Source organism: Ixodes scapularis, unplaced genomic scaffold (assembly GCF_016920785.2).
Source record: "Ixodes scapularis isolate PalLabHiFi unplaced genomic scaffold, ASM1692078v2 PGA_scaffold8__174_contigs__length_109621045, whole genome shotgun sequence".
Taxonomy (NCBI): Eukaryota; Metazoa; Arthropoda; class Arachnida; order Ixodida; family Ixodidae; genus Ixodes; species Ixodes scapularis.
Genome location: NW_024609883.1, coordinates 30,812,250 through 30,832,539, shown reverse-complemented (window position 1 = coordinate 30,832,539; position 20,290 = coordinate 30,812,250). Strand labels below are relative to the sequence as shown.

Below are 20,290 nucleotides of genomic sequence, written 5' to 3'. Positions count from 1 at the left end.
TTGTTTCTTCTTGACAGATACCAATTAATTGCTACGGCGTGTCAGGCATGGCCTTTCTGTAGATCATTTCTTTGTATGCAGGCTTCTCCCGCAGTTAATCTGTACCCTGTCGCACAAGCTGTCAACCAGAATGAAACAACTTTTAGAAAACTATCGCTCACCGAGAAAGTATATTTAGCTTTCTTACTTCATTATTTATTAAACGTTATGCACAAGACTGACCATTACCAAGCTCAGTTTTTCACCAACACATTTGACGCTGTTCCGCGGTGCTACACCGAGCCGATGAACCCTCGAATATTTTCTTGTTTTTTGCTATTGCACTAGATGTTCACTTGTTTCCAAGTTAATTGAGATGTCCGAGCAGCCGGAATGGTCGAGTTGTGGCGTCGTTGTTTTTTTGTAGCTTGAGCTACACTTGCCGAGGTTGAGCAGTTTCGCGTGGCTCGCATAATGAGCCGTGCTCCGGACTGCGCAAGCGCGAGGAGCAGTGACGTCACACGGCGCACAGCTGTCGTGCCGGAGCCACCGCCGCCGCGGGCTCCGCTGCCACCGCGCGCGTCTCGCCGGTCTGCGCATTCCAGAGGAATGACGTCATAGCCGCAGCAGACGCACTGGCGCCGCCGCGTGCCCAGCTGTGTGCCTCCGTTGCGCAGTAGCCAAGTCTGACGCTGCACCGGAGCTGCATGATAGCGCCTCTCATTTTGCGCGCATAAGCTCACGCTACGCATATACTGGCATGACCGAGCTAAGCCACCGCAATTTTTTTTCCGCGACCGCCGTGGGACCACCGCGTGAACCACAGTGGGCTCACGCGTTCACGAAGACGAAGAAGCAGACGACAAAGCGATTTTAAAGCGATAAGACTGAAACTGCTTTTCTGCGCTTGCTGACAAACTAAGGCATAACAAACAACAAAATCTTATGAAGTAGAGACATGCAGGAGATTCAAGCTGATACCGGGGCGTCTCAAACGATAATCTAAGATGATGTACGCGCGTCCCATGTAGCCGGGAAGCCGGAAAGGGAGGACTACGGGTATCATGGCGGCGGCGCCACTTTCGGCATGCGCACTCCAGCGCAGTTCGCTTGGTGACATCGGTCTATACGCCTCGCAAGTGGGCTCATTTTCGTCTTCTGCGCATGAGAAAGGAGGCGCGAAGGCGGGAGAGGAGGTTGATGACGATTCCGACTAAGCTCCGCCCTCGCACATGTCGGGGGAGGCCGGGGGGTAAACAAACATCGGCGTCGGCCATGGCGGCCGTGTTGTAGCGGCGATCGCGAGTCTTTTATTTATTGTAGCCCGGTTAAAATTTGCCGAGTCCACAAGATCGAGCAGCTTTGTGCCCCTTACGATTTCTCCGTCGTCTGCTAGAGGCATTTCGAAGATTCCAAGATGAAGACGACGAAGAGCACCAAAGAGAAGGCGCTTGCCTAGCCTCGCGATTGAAACGCCGGTTGCGCCGGTCACTACGAGACCGCCGCCCGATTGTACCGGCAAGTTGCCTTTTATCTTGTTCTTCCTTTACGAACACAACGGATTTTGCCTTCTAGCAGGTCTTTATAAATCTTATGTGGCGGAGTCGATGGGCGCTATTAATCGAAAAACGGCCGAGAATGTAGCGTTTTCGCGATCCTCCGAAGCCTATCTTCGCAGGTGATGTCATTTCGACTCGAAGCTGCACGGAGGCCGTATAAGCTATGTTCCGTTTCATTTTAAATGCGGTCGAAGTTAAATCTACATGGGCGAATCCCGAGCTTTGATCATAGCTGCCATGCATGTGCGATCTTGCAGTACAAGCGCTGATCAGATTCTCGCGTTTGTAATTTTCGCTTCGTTCGCATTTAGGTGAGACGCAGTATAGTCATACATCGTATTTGGTATAGTAGTTGCAGCCTACGGTTGTAATCATGGCACTGTAGAAAAGCACAGAGCTCAAAACTTGCCGCAAAAACGCGATCGTTTTTTCTTTCAGGAATGAAATATGAATGGCTGTTACGTGTAATACAGTGAACCAACTCGGACAGTACAAATTTGCCGTTTCACATTAGCCAGTATGAGTGAATTGCCGACGAAGTACCGATGCCGCCTTTGTGCGAAATGTGTTGCGCAGTGTATCTTGGAACCACATCGACGCTGTCAGTGTCTGACGTGTTTTTGCGTGTCGCTTGTCTTTTTTTTCGTTCCCATACCAAGATAAAAATTCGGAGATCGCGCACTATCCAAGCCTAGCTAACGAGCGCCCCATGGAATTGACACGGGAGTAAACAATGACTAACATGTACATATTTTTGTTCGCTCAGCAGACTGGGTCAAGCAAAAGCCAGTGTATAAGTGACAAACTTTCTAACATCATTTGTCATTTCTAGGTCCCAGATGGGCTGTTGACATCCAGAAACACACCAACAGATGGTGGTCATACAGCGATTGTGAAGACATTCCCATTTGGATCCACATTCCTAGTCCACTCATTGATCATCTTTCCTTGTTTCATCAATGCCCAAGTATGCCAGGCGCCGATTGACTACTTGCATGTGTTAGTAATGGTGGCATGCGAGGCTTCAGTATTGTCGCTGCAGATAGGGCTCACCCTCACACCAATGCTGTTTGTGGTGTACCTTTCCATGGAATTGTTTGGTTGATTCCAATTTCCTAGAAAAGTTAATATTCAGTTTGGTGGGCCTTGAGTAGATTTGTCGAGGAGGTCTCGTCTCTTTCCTGGGGGTAATACCATGTCAGCTGCTTTGCATGAGCCACTTGGAAACTGTTCGGACCGCTCTAAAGCACTTGTGATTGACCTTACCTGTTGTGTCCATGCTAATGCTGAAATGTAAAGTTCACTGAACCAAGTTTTACTAATGAACAAACACAATCAGTGGAAAGGTTGAATGGCTTTATTTGTTTTCTCGAAGTATACAGTGTTTCATACATAATACATGATGCTGGCAAGGCTACTTTCATTAGCACGCAGGCAACTTACTCTACATTCTGTTTCACGATAGCTTGGTGAACTGTGGAGGCTACGGCTTCTGCGACCCAGTAAGAATGTCGGAGCGAGGCACATGGACGCATGTCACAGGAGCGTTCGTGTCACCGCGCCAAATGCAAGGACCACCCGCCAGAACCGGCTGTCGTCTTACAACCACATGCTCAATTTGCCCATGAATCTGTGGCGGGTGCTAATGCTAGGGCGATGTTTTGAGCGGAAGTGGTCGATTCACGGCTACGATTGTTTGAACTTCGATCACAAGCCATGTTTTTCTCAAAAAAGTGTTGATCTATATTAAGTGTCGCTAATCAGTAACATGTGTCTTCGTCTTTCTTCAGTGTCGTGTAGTGTTGCGGTCCGAAGAATCCGACGGCAACACTACTAAAAGAAGAAGAAAAAACAAAGCCTAGAACTATGTTTTGTCGCAGATGGCGCTCTTGCTGTGGCAATAACGAGGACTCGACCGTGGAGTGTTGTCACGTGCCTGGCTCCGATGCTCTTATTGGGTCACAATGTTTGCCAATTTACCGAGAAACGGAGTATAGTGTCTCACCTGTACACGCTATAAAACAAATGAGATGCCAGGTGTAGCAACTCTCGCAGCTGTAGCCCTTATATTATTCTTTGCTATGCTGTTTGGAAGAATACATAAAAAAATCAGTTTACAAAGCCGAATCTAATTTTTTGCCCTCTTGCATGTGACAAAAATAAAAGCATCACGCCTGAACACCAACATCTGTCTCTAAATTATTCTTTGGTGAAATGAAAAATAAATATACTGTGAATATGAACCAATACAATCTCAAACAGGTTTAAGAATGGATATGATTCAATAAACAATTATTTCAATCTGCAAGCTTGAAATCAAGTATGTGTGTGCATACTTGACCCTGGTCTTTCGACTATTCCCCGTTGACACTTGTTCTCGAAGGATAGGGACTTCGTCGATTTCACAGCAGTTCAAGCATTGGTCAGGCAACATGCTCATGTTTATAGTTTCGGCTGTGCTATAGGAATAACAAAGGTGAGTTGTATATTGCCGAGTCAAAACAGAACTCTCAGGTCTAAAAGGCTTCTTAAAAATGCACTAAATCTGGTTTTGACTTCATAATTACATGACTCGAACATGAACTACTCACTTCAGCAAGTCTAAGAATTCACAAATAATCTGTGAACATGTATTCTGCTTTTATCTTCATTCACTTATGAAACTGATTGCTTATATAAAATATGCAATCAGTCTTGCACACCTCCCCATTGCGAGAAGGAAAAGGGAGATTCGTTGGCTTTTTTTTCTCGCCGGAAAGCAGAAAAAGAAAAGGAACAGGTTTCAATGTGCACATTACGTTGAAGTGGGACAGTTACGGAAACAAATTCTGCATCTTCAATATTCATGAAGTAGGCAGATTACTTTCAAGTCATAAGAGGATAAAGTCAGAAACAACTTCAGCTCGCCTTCAATCAAATTTTCCCTTTAGATCCAGGGACGTTTCACCTTCATAAGGTCATCAGTACCAATTGGCATCCATTCAGGACTGTAATGGTAGATGTACAAGCTTGACCTCAAGGTTGCAGTGCCCTCCTTTCATCTGCTTGCAGTGCGACCCCTCGTGCACTTGGTCCCAGATGGTGAAGCTGGTGCTGGACAGGATGTCGTCCCCTGTAAAAGAGTCGTCCCAGTAGTCAAACGATCCGGTTACACTCTTGAGCAGCGTATTTGTCCTCCCATGCCATTACCAACTGAAAATCAGTGAAACCCTATTTTTTAAGCAGCAGAATGCATAAATGGACATGTCTATCCCATTCCCTTCGTACCGAATACCTGCCAGCATCCAAGGGATGCAAATCAAAATAAATAACATTGCATTATTTGCTCTTTTGAGACTCCTTGAACTTAAACCAACTTAAACACTACCACAATTTTAAAGCTGGGAACTTCGAGGACACCTCTCCATATACCGAGATTACATGCTCGTCCCACTCCTGGCTTGTCCTCATCCTGGCTTGTCCTCATCCTGGCTTGTCCTCGGCAGGGTTGGCCAGCGTGTCCTCATACCCTAGGTTTTTAGTCTTGGAAGTTAAAGCTTTGGTTTTTGTCATTGCTTGGTTGCTGGTAGATGCTGGAGGAAGCTTGTACTGTTACTTTGAAACATCAAGTTTACAAATTGAACACTAACCCGTATTGATGGTTGGATACAGAAGCTAGATTTGTCATGTCAAGGAGGTTGTCATAAAACAGTGGGCACGGGACTGAAATTAGCGGCGGAGTGAGCGACCGAGGCGCATTCGGGAGTATCAAAGAAGACGAGGTGTGTGAGTTTTGCGCGAAAGCAGGACGATCGGCCAGAGATGTGAGAATGTGGCGTCGAGAGAACTTGAAACGGGCTAACTGCATGACTGTTATCTGAGCTACATTAACCAGAGGAGAAGAGAGAGTAACAAGTGAACAACACTCTATGGCCAAGGAGGTAAATGACCAGGTTATTTCACCCAAGCATCACAGTAGTCATTTCAACGACCAAGAAAAATACATCCAAACATCAGCACAGCAATAACAGCAGCGAGCCAAGGAATCGGGTTGTGTGTATGTTTATACAGTCTCAAACTTGATCTGCCTCAACGGGCGATGAGTCTCCCAGCTGTAGATGACCGCTAGCCTGGGGCCCTTAACGTGCATCACGTAGCAGTGATACACGACCGCACGCCAATACAGTGCTCATCCAGATCGAAACGGGCCAATGTGGGGATTGAACACACTATTCTGGGTTCTGCAGCGCGAGCTTTCACTCCACATTCTCCGAGCTGGTGCGTGCAAGCCCCCTCGGCCACCAATCCCGCAGTGCCAGGGAATAACATATAATAAATGACAATGGTACAGTGGTCTGCAACAGGTAGCTTTTTAGTGCCTTGAGAAACCAGGTTGAGATCACGTGACACTTTCCTGCCACATATGGCTGGCAAAATAGAGATGCATAAGTCATAAAGCAAGTAATAATTTGATTTTGTTTTTACTAAAGACATCAGCATCTGTATTTGGCTTCCACAACTTCTGAAAGCTACCTCTGAGTGCATAGAGTGGTTTCTTTCATAATCTTACCTCCATGGAGAATTTCCCAGCTGGTAACGGGGCCGTGAAACGCAGACCCCCTGAAGTCGCACAGGCGCCGAGGGCATTACACAGGGCCCGCAACATGTCCTCCGAGCAGAGGGCCCTTTCAGTAGCCCGGCAGCCGGTGGATTCTGTTGGAATGATAGGGTAGGGGGAACACAAGCATTTGCAGGTTAACGGACCTAGGAAAACTAGTAGGCAGGTACGAAAACATGCTACTCGCCCCCGCAGCGTTTGCCTCACTGGCACTTTATGGTGAAACAAATCAGCAGCGAGCGACTGATGGAACACGCGTCAGAAGAACAGTTCGTCTCGAGTTTAACACCCTAGGACGGCGCTTTATTGCGCGCGTAAAGCATTGGCGTAAGCCAGGTTTTCTTGGGGCCGGGGGGGATTTCGGGTGCGAAGTACTGAACACCCCCTCCCTGGCTACGCCACTGGCAAGAAGTGACATCGGATGTCACTTAGACACGGCGCTATCACTGCTAAAATAGACTACCATCGAACACCGAGTCGTGACTGCGAAGTTAATGACCCACATACAGATATCCTACCACACTATCTGTTTGGACAAGTGGCATACAATCTGTCGCTGGGGGGAAAGACTAAGAACAGACAACTGCGCACTCGGCTCGGTCGTACCACACCGATCGCCTAATCCGCTGCTTTTTCGTAACATTCCGTTTTACTTTGCTATACTCCTTTCACGTGCAACTGTTTGTGAATGATGCGAACTGTACAGAAACGACGTAACTCACCTCAGCGAGCGCCATGGCGCGGTTCTCCGGGTTCCAGCGCTGCGGGAGATCGGCCTTCGAAAGCTCGGCAGCCCGTTCAGCTCGCCGAAGAGGGCTGTAGCTACACTTCGGTGCTTCACGGAAACACCGAGACACTTGCTGGCGAAAAGGGGTCTCCGCCAAAAAGTAGAAAGGCTCACTCGCGTCGCACATCACCGTGCTGACGTTGGGGGGGGGGCTCACATCAACATCTCACCGCCGAAGACCGGGACGCATATTGGTGCTTCGTATGCTCCCAGGGTAAATTCTTTCGCGTCAAACGAAGTAACGTACATTTCGAGGTATTTCCGGTCTCTTTTTTCTGTATGCCGCGTCTTCGTTCAAGCACTAGCAGTGGATTTCCGAGAGCAACAGAAAAGGCCTTCCGCAATGGCTGCGGAGAAAAGACGACACCGCTTTGTTTACCCCCGAGCTCCCGCCCGGAGCCATCCTCCAATCAGAGCGCGGCGAGGTGACGTCACGCCACCGGCCTGCGCGAAAGAGCAGACGGCTTTCCCTCCGTATTGAGCAGCGAGCGGGCGGCTGAATATTTTATAGTCACCATTTAGAAGGCTAATTGGCCAGTAGCCCCCAATCTGCCGTAGCATGTCTGGATCTTTCGACTTCGGAGTAAGTATCGTGTGTTCTTTTCGGAACAATGGCAGTAAGACACCTTTGTCATATGATTCATTGTATACACGCAGAAGTAGTGGCGCAAGTTTTTGTCCCACTTTTTAAAGAAACTTGCAGGCAGGTCATTCGGACCGGGATTCTTTCGACTTTTTATATCAAAGATGTTAGTTTCGATTCCTTCAACCATCAGGGCCCCGTTTAGGCTCATGGTCACATCACTATGCAGGGTGCGTACTGCAGACATTATTTCATCTTGCCTTGTGCGTGTAAGACTGGACCTTTGTGAAGAAAGGTATTCGTAGTGATAAACAAAAGCGCCTTGGATATCCCTTTCATCAGTCAGGAGCGTCCTATTTCCTTGAAGGAGGATAACTAATTTCTTTTTGGAGCGCTCCCTTTCCGCGTGTAAATATGTTTACGGCGGTTGCTCTGCTTCAATTACTTGCAGAGTTGGTGTTCTTGCAGCAGTACCTTCGTTACGTCTCGTGTCATAATTATTAAGTTGCTTTTATGTTTTTAATTGTTTTTTGTATTGCCCAGGATAAGGGCGCTCAAGATAAATAGGTATATCATGTCTCTATTCAGGCGTATTTCTTCTGCTTTCTCGTGAAATATTGTGACTGAGGAAATTTTGATGGCAATTTTTCTTATTTCAAGTTTAAATGACTCCCATTTTTGGCACCACTCATCTTCCGTCAGTGTTAGTTTATCTATCATTTTTTTTACCCTCTCTTTAAAGTAATCCCTTTCAAGCAACATTTGATTTATCTTCCAGAGTGACCATGACTGTGACTTATGCTTTACTTGTTTTTTTAAGCCTACGTTTCCCATAACCATGCAGTGATAAGAGAAGAAAATTAGAACCACTTTGGTAGTTGCTTAGCGTATTGCTTACTGATCCTGAAACATAGATTCGATCTAAGTGTGCGTGGGATGACCCTTGGAAGTGCATGTATTTAGGTGAGCTATCTATTGTCGATGAACCAAACAAGTCACAATCACGAATTTTAGCTTTGAGGATATCTGTACTGTGGTCTTCAATTTTCCTAGTTGGTGTTCGGTCTCTGACAAACACCGACGTAGTAGAATTACGTTATACCTAATGTCAGCATGAATTCGCACTTGATCAAATAAGCTTCCTCTCTGCGTCACATAATTGTAGGCATACACTACAATGATGAACCAAGGAAGGATGTAAAAAAGAACTTCGGTGACTAAAGGTCGACCGGCGTCTGTGGCTTCAACTATACTGCTGATTCTGTACTGGAGGTCTTTTTTAAACAAAATAGCACAACCTGCCGAATAATCAATTGATGGACAGTGGAATATATCATAGCAATTCATCCACACACTGCAAGCCGAAAACAAGAAATTGTACTTTGAAACTTTAGTTTCTTGTAGGCTTACTATGTCACAGCCATATGTCTCCAGAATGCAAAAAAGTTGGTATTGTTTTGGTTGAGTTGATACCCCGGACATTGAGTGTAGAAATGCTAAATGGGCTTGCCCGGGCGGCGCCACCAATTACTCGTCATGTTTATGGTAAGTTTTCAGCTGAGCTAGACTTGTTTTCGCTCGATCTTTAAATTTAGGCTTTCCTCTTTGTTCTTGTAGGTCCAAGCCCTGTCTGTGGCTGTTCTGTTACTGAAAAGTCGGCTACGGGTGTTCTAGGCTCGACAAGAGTTATGTTTTTCAGTTGCAGTGAGTTTGGATATTTTTCATATTCGGCCACTTTCGCCTCATTCTCTGTGGTTTTTGGTAGTTGTTTGGGTTGTTTTCTGGAGCACATACTCTTCTTAGTTGGGACGTCGTCGTCCTGGCATGCATGTAACCCTTGCACCGAGCATGCTTCCTTGTCGACGTTGAGAACCTGTTCAGCAGCTAGATATTCTGAAGCCTCCCTGCGAGACCCTCCTGTGTCAGGGGGGTCTTGAGTGGAGAGATCATCGTTGCTGCTCATCTCCTCTACATCCATGATGTGTTCATTGTCATCAGCTTCCGGCGATCTCTTTTCTAGCAGCTTCGATGCACACATAACGGCGCATTCCTCGCTCGCGTGCCCATAACGCCAGCAGTTATGACATTATGGGGTGCGACGCCGTCTGCGAATAGTGACTATTCACTGGCGGCCATAGCTGTGTGCGCTAATGCTGAGCGCGTGCTGATGGCGAGCTTCCACAGTTCTTTTGCAACCTGCATTCCGCACCATCAAGAGTGCCGGTCTTAGCAGCCTATTGATGTGAGCTCGTTCTGAGCATGCACTCTAAACAGCACCCACAAATATGGCGTCAAGTGAATACTCCCTACATGACCGATGGATTTGCATCGTACGCTGAGAGGAGATCGTCCAGGGATAACCCCCAGCGTGTTCACCCAAAAGGTGGTCAGAGTATCTGGTACCTTGCCCACCGTGAGGTGTTATTTTAAGAGCAGTGTTACCACACGTGTCAGCGTTTCTGTTTCTTCAAGGCCTGAAAACCGCTACCTCTCTCTTTTGATGTCCTTGACCTTGCCAACGGCTCAAGACCTTTCTTGATTTCGCTGTCTGGCGGAGCAATTGGAAGCCATAGAAGCATCAGCTTTATCTCCAATCTCTCCCGTGCAGGGGTCAATAATAAGGCATCTTTTTGTTTCACCAGTAGCTCCTCGCCAGCCTTGATCTTGACTTTGGCTGCTCCATTAGCAAAGACGGCCATTTAAACGTGGCTCATTTGGTATGGGTCAAAGCCAATTAGATCTTTCCGATCAATGATCGAAAAAGCACGTCCTTGAAGTCTGTAGCTTTCTACGGACGTCCGATCATATCAGCATGGAGAAATAAAGAATTAGTGGCAAGCATACTTGAGGGTGGACGAGAAAGAATGATCCTATTAGCGGATGGATGGATGGATGGATCCGCTTGAGCTCTTTGGATTGGGCGGTAGCTTACGCCACCTAGCCATTTTGTTTTACCATTTCAGCTTAGAATATTTAAATGTGAAATTTATGTTCACTCCGCCCTGCAAAGATAGTGAGGCTATAAAACTCCCTTGCCATCAGTTAATAAGAAAATACCTAGTTTTTTTTTTTGCTTTCTGCCACCATTCACTTAATCTTTCCTTGGTAATCTCTACAGTCTTGTAATCCACTCTCCCTTCGCTGTCTCTAAAACCCAATGACTTTATCAATCTATGTTGTCTTCGGTAGGCATAGGGTGAAGCCCTTTACAGTAGGGTATCAAGTTCTCAGCCGTCTAGCAAACCGATGCCACCAAGCGGGAAAACCGGGAACCAGCCGAAACAGGTCGCTTTGCGCCTCTCCGCGTCTCTGGCGGCTTTCGCGGATACGTGTTGTCGGCGCGGTGGCGAACAATGTAATTTGACGAAGGTGCGAATATTTCTTAAGTTTGCCTGAGTGTTCATTAGTGTGGTGAAGCCTCAGTAGATTGTTTCCTTTCATCAGATGGTTGAAAGCCCGTTTACTTTCCAACACACGGTCGCGTGCTTTCGATTTCTTTGATGGGGAGTAACCACGGAAAAAACCTATTCATTTCTTCTCTGTCTCGAATCACATTCAAAGTGACGACCACTTTGTAACTGATAAGTAACTGTTTTTTTTATAAGGATGTAGAACAGTGGACTGAGGACGACAGACGAGGTGTTTCACTGGAGGGAACACCAATGTTTTAGTCAAGTGAATGGGAAGGTTTGATAGCTGCTTTTCTTTAGTTTGGTTGTGTTCGATTAGCTCCAAGATTCAGACACAAGCCTCTGGACCACGCCAAAAGAGGTGGGCTGATTTGGCAATTACTTAATTCCGGAAAACCTGCTCGCTGCATACAATTAATGTGGAAAATTGTCTGCTTTCATAAGGGGGAAGGGGGGGGGGGACGCATCTAACAAAGTTAGAAACTGTCACGGCATTGTGATATATTGCGCCTCCAATATTTATATTACACCCCCTCGAAGCCAGCAGCAATATACGTTTACATTGCTCAGGTTGTCCGGCCATAAAAAGAAAAAAAAATCCTCAATTTCTCCGTACAGGATTCGAAGTCAAATTCATTGCAGAGAGGTTCTGCATGAATCTCCGATGAAGACTCTCTTGAGTTTGTCCGCATTTGTCTCCGTGCTGCCGGCTGGAACAATTTGGCTGAGTTTAAGTAGTATCTCTTTGTCCGTCAAATATACTTTTATTTAACAGTTCCCCTAATACTAGCCAACTAAGCTCATATTTTAACCCGAAGAATATACTAATATTGCTTTAGTGGGACATAGTACGCAATATTAAACATAACCCGCATTCGTCAAAATGACTTCTCGATTGCAACTAAAACCGGAATTGAAATACGAGTATCAGCTGCTTAATGGGGTGCCAGTGGGTGAACATGGTCCTTGGCTCAAGAAGCGCTTGCTTAATTTTCGTAATTTTACCGCGGCCTGTGTTGTTGACCGAACAGACGACTGGAGCTGTTTCTTTAACGCGGATACGCACAAAAGCTCGATTTCGCGGACAGAAAAGTCGCATGGTCGATGCGTGCGAGTTAGCCGAAAATTACTCTCGGTGGAACAATTTTGTAGTCATCGCCGCTTTCCTTAGCCGATCAAACTGATTAGAATTTATTACCGTCTCTCCGGAGCCCATAGTTTCAGTTTAAACGAAACCTCCGAAACACAAGTTTGACCTGAAAAAAAGAAAAAGCACAGGAAAAACATTAATATGCTTTGCACGTTTATGTGCACCGGCTACACGTAACCCTCGCAGTTGTAATACCTATAAAATAGGGCATTAAACAAAAGAAAATATGTTAAAATGAATGCCCCACCCGTTCAGGCGGCCCGACTACAGTGGATCCTGCCGAGCCGACGCGACCTATTTCCAGCCGCCATGTTTGTTTGGTGGTGGCGCCCTCATATAGGTCGCTAGAGTCGCTAATACCCCTGGGAGCTTTCCGCTGCCCGTTGAGGAACCCGGCCACCAAAAGCCGTCGAACTGGTCTCCTTGGAGCTCATCTTGCTTCGCTCACAAAGAGCTACGTTGCGAGTTTTTCGGTACCCGGGACGAACCCGGGTCCGTAGAATTAAATCTTACTTTGGACAAGCAAATAAATAAATAAATAAATAAAGCGGCCTCACCTAATAACATTTTGTCGTCTTCCAGAGCTACTAGCCACCTAAAGGACCGTGCCACCACGTCGGAACCGAGGAGTCAATTGATGCCAAACAAAGTCGGTGCGGAAGTTTACCATGATGTATTCAACCCGAGACTGGGGCCGGATTAACAAAAAGTGACAGTGTCTGTTTCTGGACATACTGAAACACGAAACGGGGGCAAAAAAGGACAAAACACTAGGTGTCTAACCAACTCGACTGAAGGTTGCTTTTATTCAGTTTTTTTTTTTTACTACACTGGATTTTTTTCTATGGTAAGTTTTTGGTAAATAGCCTAAAACTGAATACTTGACATATTTTTCACGATGAAGAGTATAATCATTTGATTCGTGTATCTAAAAAGAGTTTTTATTTTTTGCAGACACTCATAAAATTACTTGGTGTTACGATTCGGCATCAGGCTAGATCGTTGTTCAAGGCGCAGATCAACTAGATCCTGTCATTACTAACAGCACCTCCATCGCATCATTTCTATCTCGGTTGGATGTTTTATTGCACAGTGATGTGTAATTATAAATGACTGTAATTGCATTTTTTTTTACGTTTGATTGAACAGTGGTTTTTTAATTTGGCTTTGGAAATGTATGTTAACCCTTGTGTATTAATCTTAAAGGTATTTCTACTGTTCTTTATATCCCACTGTTTATTATACAAAGTACTTGCATTTTTTGTTGATGTGATGAAATGTGAACGAGTGTGTACTTACTTACTTTTGTGTGCTCCTTCCTGCGAAAATTCCTAAGGGATTGGCAGTATTTTCAAATAAATAAATAAGATAATCTATTTCTGATGTTTCAGCTGCTCATTCCACTTGCTGTATCAAGACAGCTGCAACCCCCCTCCCCCTATATTAAAAAGTAAAACACATACATATCGGGCTCGTCAGGGATTTGAACCCGGGACCTCTCGCACCCTAAGCGAGAATCATACCCCTAGGCCAACGAGCCGGACGGGGAGCTTTATTTATATCTTTAATGCATGGAAAAACACAATCAAAACAAATCAATACACAATCATTTCACAATAATACTTCATGTCGACTCGATTGGCTCGCAATGCCCAGTTCTCACTCCTTGTTGCACGACACATTCAAGCTACTTACTTGTACGTATGCACGGTATGCGAGTACAAAAGTACAAGTACAAAACTACACAGACGGACAAACATACAAAAGAAACTTTGCGCTTCAAATTAGAATATTAAAATGGCCGGAAATTCATCATACCACTCACTCGAAAACGATGAACTGATATGTTGACGTATGTTTAAAAGTGTGGTAGACCTAGGCATGCGTCAAAGAGACTGAACCATTCTGGTACCGGTGGGCGTGCCTCGTATACGCTCCTTACTTGGGCAACTTCTTCAATGAAGACTTGTCGTACGTGGTGGTTCAGCATTTCTGTCTATCATGCGGCACTTCCACAGGCTATGCAGGCCTAGAAGCATGAATAAATCGTATGGCACAAGTTCGTGTGTTTCGACAGGAAAAAACCGTATACTATGTTCCGTAAAATTAATATGCTTTTTCAGCGTTCGTTGAAGAACATCCCAAGAAAAGACTGCGTCATTGCAGTAAATGAAACAATGTTCGATGGACTCCGGCTTGTTACTTAAGCGACAGTTTATGGACCATGGAACATAAAATCCCCTTTCCTGTAGCCACCGCTTGACAGGTAGTGTTGAGGTATGCAAATTAAAGAAAAAATGTCTTTGCACTGGGAGATACACACATCTTTTTAACGCGTTTCAAAACATCCTGTCCCTGACTGTCACTAAATATTGACCTATAAATTGGAACAGGAAAATTTCATCAACGAACGCATGAGACAAACATGTTTGTGAAACACTAGATAAATATTCCAACGAAAACCGAGCTTTCAGAAAGAACAATGCGTCGACAATCTCTTTCCGAAAACCCGTGAGCCTGTGCTGATTTACGTTCGTAGTTGTAACTATGATAAATGGCAAATGTGATGCCAGCTTCGTTTGGACAAGTGAGAGTAGGAACGGGTATGTCATACTCCTAAAGAAAAGCAGCCTAGAGACTAGTTGGCGTACAAACAAATGAGCAAGGCCCAATCATCCAGACTCCAGAGGTAGGAACAAGTTATCCCGCCTCATCCGTTCCCAAGAGGAACTCCAAATGAAGGTGGCAAACAAACGATGGAATGCTTGGATTCGTAGGCGGGCAGTATAGTACTTGCAGGACGTACATAAGTTTTGGTGCGAGAAAAATATTACAGACTGCGGCCTTGGAGAAGACGGAAAGATCTCGTACTCGCCAGGCATCGATTTTCCGTTTGATAGTTGTTGCAACTGACATCCAGTATGGCCCACTATTCCTAGTTTGATCGAGTGGTACGCCAAGATATTTGATTTCTGGTTGATTCCGTTGGATTCCTGCAAATTTGGATGGCGTTCATCCCCACATGCCCAACCAAAATTCATTCGACTTGTCGTTATTAACAGAAACGCCTGTCAACGCAAAAAAAAATTATGCGTTACCCGGAGTGCTTCTTCTACACTTTTCTTGTCAGAGCAAAAAAAAAAAAAAAAAAAGCGACGTCATCGGCGTAAATCAACAACTTCACCTCAGTGGAATTGATGATGTACCCTCAAACATTAAGGTTTCTAATTATACTAAGGCACAATGGTTTGAGATATAAAGCAAACAGAAGAGGAGATAGAGGAAATCCCTGCCTCACGGAAGATTTTACTGCGATTGGGGCTGAAAGAGAGTTATTAACAATGATTTTGGTAGAGCAATTTCTGTAACATAACTGAACGCCTGAAAGGACAGTGTCTCCAATATTGACATGGGAAAGAATTTGGAGCAAAAAAGAGTGACTGACCTGATCAAAGGCTTTTGAAAGATCAACTTGTACCAATGCAACTTGATCGTTACTATCTGTCGCACACTCCAGAACGGATCTGGCGACGTGTACGTTGATTTGAATTGTTCTTTCTCGGATTCCACACGTCTGGTTTTCTCCAATTAGAGAATGAGTTACCATGTGAAGCCTTTCTGTGAGTATTTTTGCAAAAGTCTTGTAGTCTACATTACACAAGGATATTGGTCTGTAGCTTGCAGTCTTTTTCAGCACTTCTTCATCTGTACGTTTAGGTATTAAGACCGTATGACCTTGATAAAAGGTGGGTGGAAGTATTTTTTCTTTGTATCCTACGTGGAAGACATCAAGCAGCACAGCAGCTATTAGGTCAGTAAATTTCTTATAGAATTCTGCGCTGAGTCCGTCGGGACCTGGTGTCTTATTCATGGGAAGGGAGTTTATGGCATATCGGACTTCTTCAACGGTTAACGCTCCATCTATCAACGCTTTTTCTTCTTCTGAAAGAACTGGTAAGTTGGACAGTAATTCTTTCACACCTTTTGTATCCCCATCTGGTATCACTTTGCCAAAAAGGTTCGTGTAGTGGTCTTGGAAGACTTTAAGAATCTCAGGTGTATCGTACACAGTGGTGCCTTCGTTATCGATTGCTAGAATTTGTTTTTACAGGGCGTATCATCTCTCATCATTTAGCGATCGACGTGTTAGGGGTTCATTGAGCGTAAACCGTTCTGTTCGTGAACGAACAACTGATCCTCTATACTTGTCTGCATCAAATCGTTGTAGCTGTGCTTTGTTTATGTTAATTTCCTCTGTGTATGTCCAAGGGCTAAACGATTCAAGTTCGTATAAGGTTGCCAGGTTGTTGAATAAGTTTCTTCGGTCATTCTTCCGCTCAAACGCCAGGATACTCGAATGTTCAATGACCCAATTCTTGACGTTCTGTTTAAACATATCCCACTTTGCAAAAGCGGTAGGTGCAGGGAGGCGCAAAGCATCTGACAACAGACAAGGAATGCGTTCAGTGAACCCCTTTTCAGAAAGGAGAGTTACATTAAGTTTCCACAAGCCCCATTCGCGGCGAAAAGATTACCGCTTTTTTTCACCGATGCAAATTGATACCAGGCAGTGGTCAGAGAAGAATATTGGTTTCACATTATAGTCACTGATTTGAGGGAACAATTCACCGCTCACATAAATCCTGTCAAGGCGAGCATGTGATGAGTCAAATTTTGAAAGTGTGTGTAATGTAGATCTCCATATTTGACATCACCAATGTATATTAGGTTTTGCTCAGTTATTAATGATTCTAGTTTGGTTGCGCTCGAATCATTTCTGGACGTTCGTTGCGAACGATCTCAATTACTGCAAACACAGTTGAAGTCGCCGAGAAGAACAATATTTCTATCTATAGTCAAATTATGAGATACAAATGAAAAGAAAATATTCCTAGCCGACACTGCATTAGGGGCATAAACACATATGAACCTCCAATCCTTATCGTCATACGTTAGGTCACACAAAAGAAAACGCCCCTCCACATCAATGGTCAAGGAAATTGACAAAAAAGCTCTTTCTTCAGAAACAGAAAACATTCCGCTGAAGTACCGCACGCATGACTTACGCAAATTTCGAAATCACCCATGAACGGTTCCAATGCAATTTCGGTTTCTTGCTCTGTTGAAATCTTGGTTTCTTTTACTGCGAGGATGTCTATCTGATGGTTAAGCAAGAGCTGAAGGAGTTGATGTTGTTTCCTCCTAGAATTTAAACCTCGAACGTTTAAGGTAGCCACACGAAGTGGAAGGGCGCTACGCATGACACTTTATGTTCGGGGATTGTGGGCTGCTTGGGGAATTTCCCCGACTGTTGCAGAGCCTGCTTTATGTTTCTCGTACGGTTTGTGTCGTTTGACTGCCTGTTTGTGGTCTAAAAGCTTTGACTGTGGGGCTAAGCTGTCACCTGGCATTTCGTCCTTCATGGATCATGCTAGCCCCAGTTGTGGTTCCCTGGCCGTCTTCTTTGGAAGACGTTGTCTCTTCAAGGTTCTTCTCTTGCGTCGAGTTAAGAGTAAGAGGTGGAAAGTCCTCTGATGCGTCCCTCGTCGTGGAAGCTCGCGAGCACACCATCACCACAGGGACTGTTGTGTTCTCTCCTTGTGTAGCTGGCTCTTGGAGTCGTGCCTCAGCGTCACATGGTGGCTGTGCAGGGGTGAGGTTCCCTTCATAGTTAACGGGAGAAGAAATGTCGCCTGTAGGTTCGACGACTTCACTGACGTCCATGAGGTTTTCCGTTGACGGCTCTTCGCCTTGGACCGTTCCTTGACGCAATCTGTCTGCATAGGTAAGCACGCAGTCTTCTACGGTATGCCCGAAGCGTCGGCACTGAGAGCATCGCGGTATCCGACAGTACCGGCGGATGTGCCCGACCCTGTTGCACCGTAGACAGAGCGGGGGTCGACCAGGTACAAGCACGAGGCACTGGCATCCGAAGACTATCAACAGGTAGGGAATTTGGGAAGATGACACACCTTCCGCCAGCGCCAGTGTCACTTCTCTCTTCATAGTCTGCAAATTCTCCATTCCTGGAACCCTCCACTTCTCACGTTCGATTGGGATCACTTTTCCGAACGGCTCTAGTGCTTCAGCTATTCTGCGGTTTTCGATGTGACTCGGTAACCACAGCAGCTTTAGCTTCACGTCCTTGGTTTCAGGGTCGATCACAAGGCATTTCCGGCCTTTGACGGTGAGCTCTTTACATGCGGCCAACTTGGCCTTTGTAAGGGCACTCGTGCACGTTATCATCCAGACGTGGGACATCTGATATTGTCCGAGACTACTTATGTCATCTGGGAAAATGGCATCCCTGAAGTCCGGGGCACGATACAGTCGGGCAGACATGTCCGCATGAAGAGCGAATTAAGTATGACGTTACCTGAAGGTAAACGGGGCATCAGAATACGGTAGTTGTCCATACGTGGAAGGAATAACTCGGCCAGAGGCCGATTTTGAACTTTCCGTGGAGAGCATGAAAACTCCTGCCGTTCCAAACGGCGTATTCTTCTTTCTCTCAGCCGGACGGGGAGCACCTGCAACCAGATCGTCATTGAGGTAAAAGGTAATGTCATCTTTTACAATGTTTTTCTCGTTACCTGGGTAGCATCTGGTGAATAGTTTAAAATCGATAATCTGACGTATATCGCACAGTATCAATTTTTGGTTACCTGATTAATTGGAGGCACACCCTTTAAGCGCCAGTCAGTTTTCAAAAAAATGTAACCAAAATGCAATTTTTTTTTATTGCACACTTTGATAGAAGAATTTTTCCTTATTTCAAGCATATAAGACATGCGCATAAAAGTTTAACAACTGAAAACCAAAATTGATCTAAACTTAGACCATATGAGGCAAAAAAAAAAATTAAAAATGGGAACCGAGACGGCATCAGGAATTCCGTAGTTGAAAAACAAAGTTCTAAAAACTGGAAATGCAGACTTCTACACCCGTTGGAGAAGAACTCCATAAACCTTCAAAACTGTGCCTTGGTGTGGTACACCTCGAAGCATGGGATGGCGCACAGTCCCACGCCACAGTCCTTGCACCAGTAGCGCGTTTCTTTGCGCACCTTCTTGTCCCCACCACCTCGTGCCTTGCAGCACACGACGCACCTTCGTGTTGGCAGCTCCTTTCCAGGTGTCGGTGGGATGTAGGACACAAAGTGTCTGTCGGTCAGACGCAGCAAGCTGGTGTCGGATGGCCTGCCTCTCTTGAGGGTGCGGTTCGGATCGTGGTACTTCTGGACCATTCCTTCGACCAGCGCCAGCCGGAACTCCAGGTGGCTCAGTTTCCCGCCTTGTTTCTGGTAGAGCAAAAATGCGTTGAAGACTGCCATGTCTAGGAGGTGACGGAAAATCTTCTTGTAATAAATTTTTTGTCGGCTTCTGGTTGTAGGGTAGTAGGAAAGCATCTGATCACTCTTGTCAACACCACCCATGGTGTGGTTGTAGTCGATGACTACAGCTGGTTTCGACACTGTTTCTTTCTTCCTATTTACCATTTCTGTCATGGTGGCACCATGCACAGTGGACAGCAAAGTCACAAGCTTTTTATCCCTCCACTGGAGTGCCATGCACTTTCCACGCTGGTATGCCACAATATCTCCCTTTTTGAGATTAGCATCTTTGAGAGGTGGCATATCTTTGCGGGATGGTCGCACAGTGCCGTAGACGTAAGTCTTGCGGCTCAGAAGTTTTTCAACCAACTCCGGCGACGTGTAGAAATTATCCACAGTACGGCAATAGCCCTGGTCCAGCAGTGGCTCCATTAGTCTCATGACGACTTTCGTCCCCATGGCGCTTGCCTGATCGTCGACGTCAGTGCCCTTGCCTGTGTAGATGACGACGTCCCATATGTAGCCGGATGCTGCCTCACACAGCACATAGAACTTCACGCCGAAGCGGGACCGTTTTAGCGGAAGGAACTGTTTCCAGGTGAGTCGTCCCTTGTAGAGCATTAGGCTCTCGTCAATGGACATATTTTCTTCTGGCATGTAGCTTGCTTTGAAGCGCTCTTTCATGAGCGACAGCACCGGCCAGATCTTGCGAAGTTTTTGACGCGCTTGCCCCACTTCACCAGCATCATCTTCGTTGTTTGCAAAGTGGAGAAACTTCATGAGCAGAATAAATCTGCTCTTACTCATCACCTCTCCAAACACTGGGGTTTCAATCACTCTGCGCTTTGACCAATACCACTCGACAACTGGCTTGTCTACTATTCCCTGTAAA

The 20,290-nt window shown here is 45.5% G+C and overlaps 1 protein-coding gene, 1 long non-coding RNA gene and 1 other non-coding gene across 3 annotated transcripts; all 3 read right to left on the bottom strand.

Moving 5' to 3' along the window:
- Positions 1 to 2,877: 2,877 nt before the first annotated feature.
- Positions 2,878 to 7,350, bottom strand: LOC120843025. The gene is made up of 3 exons (XR_006076666.1): positions 6,858 to 7,350; positions 6,088 to 6,230; positions 2,878 to 4,650 (listed from the first exon to the last, which is right to left on the bottom strand). It is a non-coding gene; the product is annotated as an uncharacterized LOC120843025 (long non-coding RNA).
- Positions 7,351 to 13,533: 6,183 nt separating this feature from the next.
- On the bottom strand, positions 13,534 to 13,605 carry Trnap-agg. Its single transcript has one exon. It is a non-coding gene; the product is annotated as a tRNA-Pro (tRNA).
- A 5,334-nt stretch (positions 13,606 to 18,939) lies between these two features.
- LOC121833384 (piggyBac transposable element-derived protein 4-like) lies at positions 18,940 to 19,692 on the bottom strand. Its single transcript, XM_042286606.1, has one exon. It carries the CDS (start codon positions 19,633 to 19,635, stop codon positions 19,036 to 19,038), a length of 600 nt encoding a protein of 199 aa, XP_042142540.1. The 5' UTR covers positions 19,636 to 19,692; the 3' UTR covers positions 18,940 to 19,035.
- Positions 19,693 to 20,290: the final 598 nt, after the last annotated feature.